General features: G+C 43.4%; 1 protein-coding gene across 1 annotated transcript; it reads left to right on the top strand.

Moving 5' to 3' along the window:
- Positions 1–890: 890 nt before the first annotated feature.
- LOC113138103 (protein phosphatase 1 regulatory subunit 3E) lies at positions 891–2,788 on the top strand. The gene has a single exon (XM_026320251.1). It carries the CDS (start codon positions 930–932, stop codon positions 1,854–1,856), a length of 927 nt encoding a protein of 308 aa, XP_026176036.1. The 5' UTR covers positions 891–929; the 3' UTR covers positions 1,857–2,788.
- Positions 2,789–4,489: the final 1,701 nt, after the last annotated feature.

Below are 4,489 nucleotides of genomic sequence, written 5' to 3'. Positions count from 1 at the left end.
AACGTGTATTTTAGTTTACCAAACCCAGTCTTCAGTCACCAAAACGAAGCAATGCTGAAACGCTTGGAATGGGTACGTATCGCCATTGTCACTACCTCAAAGCTACATTCACAAAGAACTGTTGCTAGTTCGCTTTCTGACCCACAGTTTTCCCAAACAAAAGTACAGAACCGCTCGAAGCCTTTACGGACGAGGTACAACGCCGTCGTCATGACGACCCGAAGAGGCTGCTTCGGAAAATGTGACGTAGAGAAAGGGGGAGGTCCGGGTGCACTGTTGCTGCAGCCTAGTCTGCCTATAGGGCAATTTGTTAGCCTCTGACACCTAAGCATTCATTTACATATGGATAGAATAGAATATAACTCTTGTCGACCGTATGAATAAGTCTAAGTGTCGTGCAACATCAAGAGAATCTCAGAATGCAATTGACGTGTTTATTTCTTTCCTGAGGACCAACTGATCCGTTATAATAGGCCAGTGACACAATAGAGAGGGAGGGGAGAGGGAAGTTAACTGGTTCACCACTTATGATGAATGAAACCATTTTGTAGATTGACTGCAACGTGCATCGGTGCTGCTAGATAACTACAGCAGACACCACACACTGCACCATACAGATTCAGCTTTATGAACCGCATATTTAACACACGAATGGAGCAGTGGTTACTGTTTTATTATTTTTGCCACAGAGCCTATTCTTCACACACAGCCACACTTCAAGTGACGCAGCTGTAGCAAACACGCAGTCCTGCAGGCGCACAACAACAGCTCGGTTTATTGGTCCAGAGCTGTAGAGTGGCAGCCTCTGACGCAACCGGAGCGCCTATCCGCGAGGGGGACACTGACACCTGACGGCTCCATCACTTGGCTCGCCGGTTCTTTCCCATCACGATCACTTCGGTTCTGCAGTGCAGGTACTGCTGCGTTTTATGGAAGAGGAGTCTGTGCATCCTGTCGTGGTCATGCTTCCCCCAAAGAACTGCCTGCCGAGGAACTACAGCTGTATAGCTGGACTGTTCGGAAGCCTGGCAGCGGCAAACCCGCGGCTTGAAGATGGGGAAGAATTCGATATGATCAACGGCACTACCTGTGAGCCCATCGAGAGCCCCGTCGTGGATGAGAGACCGCGGGGGAGAGAGATTTTCCTGAAACCTCCACAGAGTCCAAACCTGAGGCGGAGGTGCAAGTCGCTGCCCACACCCACAGAGAGAGCGAAGTTAGAGATCTCCCGCAGCAGAAGTCCAACCAGTCAAAAGAAAGTCCGGTTCGCCGACTCCCTGGGCTTGGAGCTCACTTCAGTTAAGCATTTCGATGATACAGATGTGCCAGAGGTGCCGGAGCGGATAATGGCAAAACTACCCAAAGGACCCCTCCACCTTAATCATTTGGACACTAAATTTCCCCGGGCTCCTGCTCAGTCTGTGTTTATGGAATTGCAGTTCCAAAGCCCAGGCACATTCCCCGGTTTTGAGCAGAAAGTGAGGGAGGTCAAAGTCATGCTAGAGAGCGTCGAGGCAGACGAGTTCAGCCTGTCCGGCTTTGTGCGCGTGTTGAACCTAGCTTTCGAAAAGAGCGTGTCTTTGCGGTATTCTCTGAACAACTGGATAACATTTATGGACAGTTTAGCTTCCTATGTTCCTAACTCAAGCGACGGTGTCACTGATAAATTCTCTTTCAAGATCGTCATGCCTACCTACCTGGACAATGGAGGCACATTGCAGTTTGCAATTAAATACTGTGTCGGCGGTCAAGAGTTCTGGGATAATAATGACGGTAACAACTATAAGGTGCGACGTCACCGGTTCAAGATGTCTCCACCTCGGGAATGGGAGAATGGATGGATTCACTTTATCTGAGTTTTGCCCTCTGCAGTGGCGATCAATTATTGCTAATTGATCCCCGGGTACCCTAGGTACGACTGTAGCCTGTTTAAAATGATTTTTCTGCTACTGTCAGCTAAACACACGCTGTGACACAGAAAATGTTCCCCCACAATATTTAATCGATTTGCCCCAGCTGTGGCGACAGATTGAGTTAATACTACCGTGTAAGGCTTGATAGGTGCCTGCCGTGGGATGCTGTTAGATGATCTGCCTTGATGTCAAGGCTCTGTACAGTGCGCTGCCCTTCGGGAGGGCATGTTCACATTACGTAATTTAGAAACACGCGCCACGGAAAACGTGACGGAGCAAATGCCGACTTCAGGCATCACGAGATGCTGTGAACCTGTTGGGCGTTATGGTGGTTTTTAAATTTACCAGTTTGTTTGTATTTGTGCAAAAATATTGGCTAAACGGGAGGCAGAAAACACAACATCTTGGCTGCAGTGGACGCCAAGCGAGCCTAGCAGCGTAACGGTACTGCGCCGGTAATCTCCTACAGGCTGGAGAAACACACACAGTCTTACTGAGCTGGCTGACAGGCGCAGCGAAAGGTTTTTTTTTGTTTTTTGTTTTTTTAAAAAGTGGTATAATTTCCTTCTCACCCCACTGAAAATGCCTTATTTTTAGCCATGATGTAGGAAGTTGTGTATTGAATATGGTAGTGTATGGCTTGAGTAAATTCAGGCATTAGATGTTTAGCAGAACCATTAAACTTACATTTTAAAATAACGCCTATAGGTACTGGGAACTATTTAGGCTCCATATACCTGTAGGCCTCCAAACCAGGGACACCATATTTTGTCATGAGCCTGCCTTCTTAGCTATATATTTGCACCTATTGTGTATATTTTTTTGCTGTATTAATGTAAAAGGAATTGATAAATATTTTTACCAATTAGCCAAGAAGTCACAACCAAAGTCCAAAAACAAGGAACTACAAAAATAGTCCCCAGCATGCCTATTCCATCAAATCATGAGGACCATGTTTGTAAAGAATGGGCTTCAATGGACTAAATTTACCTCAGATTACTTGTGGACCTTTTCTCCTTCAGGTTGGTCGTGATATAAGATATGTTACATTCACAGTATTTATTTTTTAACAGATACATTAAAACTGAAAAGCATTATTGTACATTTACAGATTTTAAACTCATTGCTTGGTATTTCTAATGTTTGTGGTTGTACTGTGTAATTTTTAATAGAGCAGTGTCATCTATAGACAAAATAGCTTTTACATGGTTGACTGGGTTTAACCAGCTTCTGCTCCTTTAACCAGCTTCTGCTCCTTTAAAGTTACATGATAGTCATCACTGTGTGAATAGAGCTGCTCCTTACACTCTGCACATAACCAAAAGGGTTTGAACCACCTGACCTGCTGATATTTTCATCCATTAATGGATGGGATAACATGCAACTGTTGTCTGATTACCACACCATGAGATCTGACTGATATTATACAACCAGTCTTCCCTCACTAGACAGTAGCTTGTTACATTTATATGCTGTAATTAATTCCGTGGTAAATAGTCTTCCAGACATGCCCCAGATCATGTACTCTGTCTCTATGGCAAATAAGCTTGCATGGCAAATTAGCTTTCTTAAATGCAGTTATACGTCATGCTCTTTTTTTGTTGTATGATATCAATGTTGAGCGTGTAGAAAGCTCAGACTCAGTGCAGCAACTACAGGAGGTTCAGGCAGGCTGTTTTTAATACCAGTGCTCTGGATGTAATCTGAACATCTCTTTGGATGTGTTTACATGATCCTGTCCTCAGAGGGGAGCGCTCCATTTAATGAGGCTATCAGGTCGGGATGTGGATAAAGACTATTCCTGTAACCACTTAGTTTTTGGAGCAGGTCCACTGTGAATCCATCAGTAATGTTTGTCTCAAAATCTGACATGGTCTGTGTGGCATCAAAGCTACGCTGATGATGTTAGACTAGTTTTGCTGAAATGGTAGATATGGCATTTAGTTGATTTGTTAGCACTCAGTTTAACTTTATTGTGTGCAGACCTGCATTTCTCTCATCTTTATTCAAATTCACAGTGGATATAAAAGGTCTGGCCATCATAGATCTTATTGTGTGTTTTATTGTTAAATCAGTGGGTCTTTGCATATTGTCTGCTTTGGTCTATGCAAAATTTGTTTAAGCATCCATTCAATGCAATAACAGAAACCATGAAATATCCAGGCGAAGGTTAGTGAAATGGGTTAGAGAGATGTATCAATACTAGTGAATCACTGCCAACACAGATTGTGAATTGTAGATTTTGACATTTGGATTTGTTCCACAATGCAAGAATATAAAGTTGAGATAGAACATTGTATGAATATGATGCTTCCTCTGTTGTCCATCACATGTAAATTCTTTGGTTGAACTTTCCATAGAGCGTGAAATGTGTAAGATTCCAGTGCTTATTTTTAGCCTGGTATTGCTCACACTGCTGTGGCTATTGGTGCATTTAAATAACATTAAGGGCTTCTGGTCTGATTAGGTTCACCTCAATGTATACATAACAGGTTGCATCAGAACTCACTGATATATAGACATGTATGTAAATGTGTTAATGTTTCATATTGAATGTCCTCCTATTACTGTTCTAT

This window comes from Mastacembelus armatus, chromosome 3 (genome assembly GCF_900324485.2).
Source record: "Mastacembelus armatus chromosome 3, fMasArm1.2, whole genome shotgun sequence".
In the NCBI taxonomy this organism is placed as follows: Eukaryota; Metazoa; Chordata; class Actinopteri; order Synbranchiformes; family Mastacembelidae; genus Mastacembelus; species Mastacembelus armatus.
Note: the sequence above shows the minus strand (reverse complement) of the source record. Positions and strands in the feature narration are given on the sequence as shown.

Coding starts and splice junctions, on each gene's coding strand:
- LOC113138103 (XM_026320251.1), top strand. CDS start 930: ATGGAAGAGGAGTCTGTGCATCCTGTCGTGGTCATGCTTCCCCCAAAG.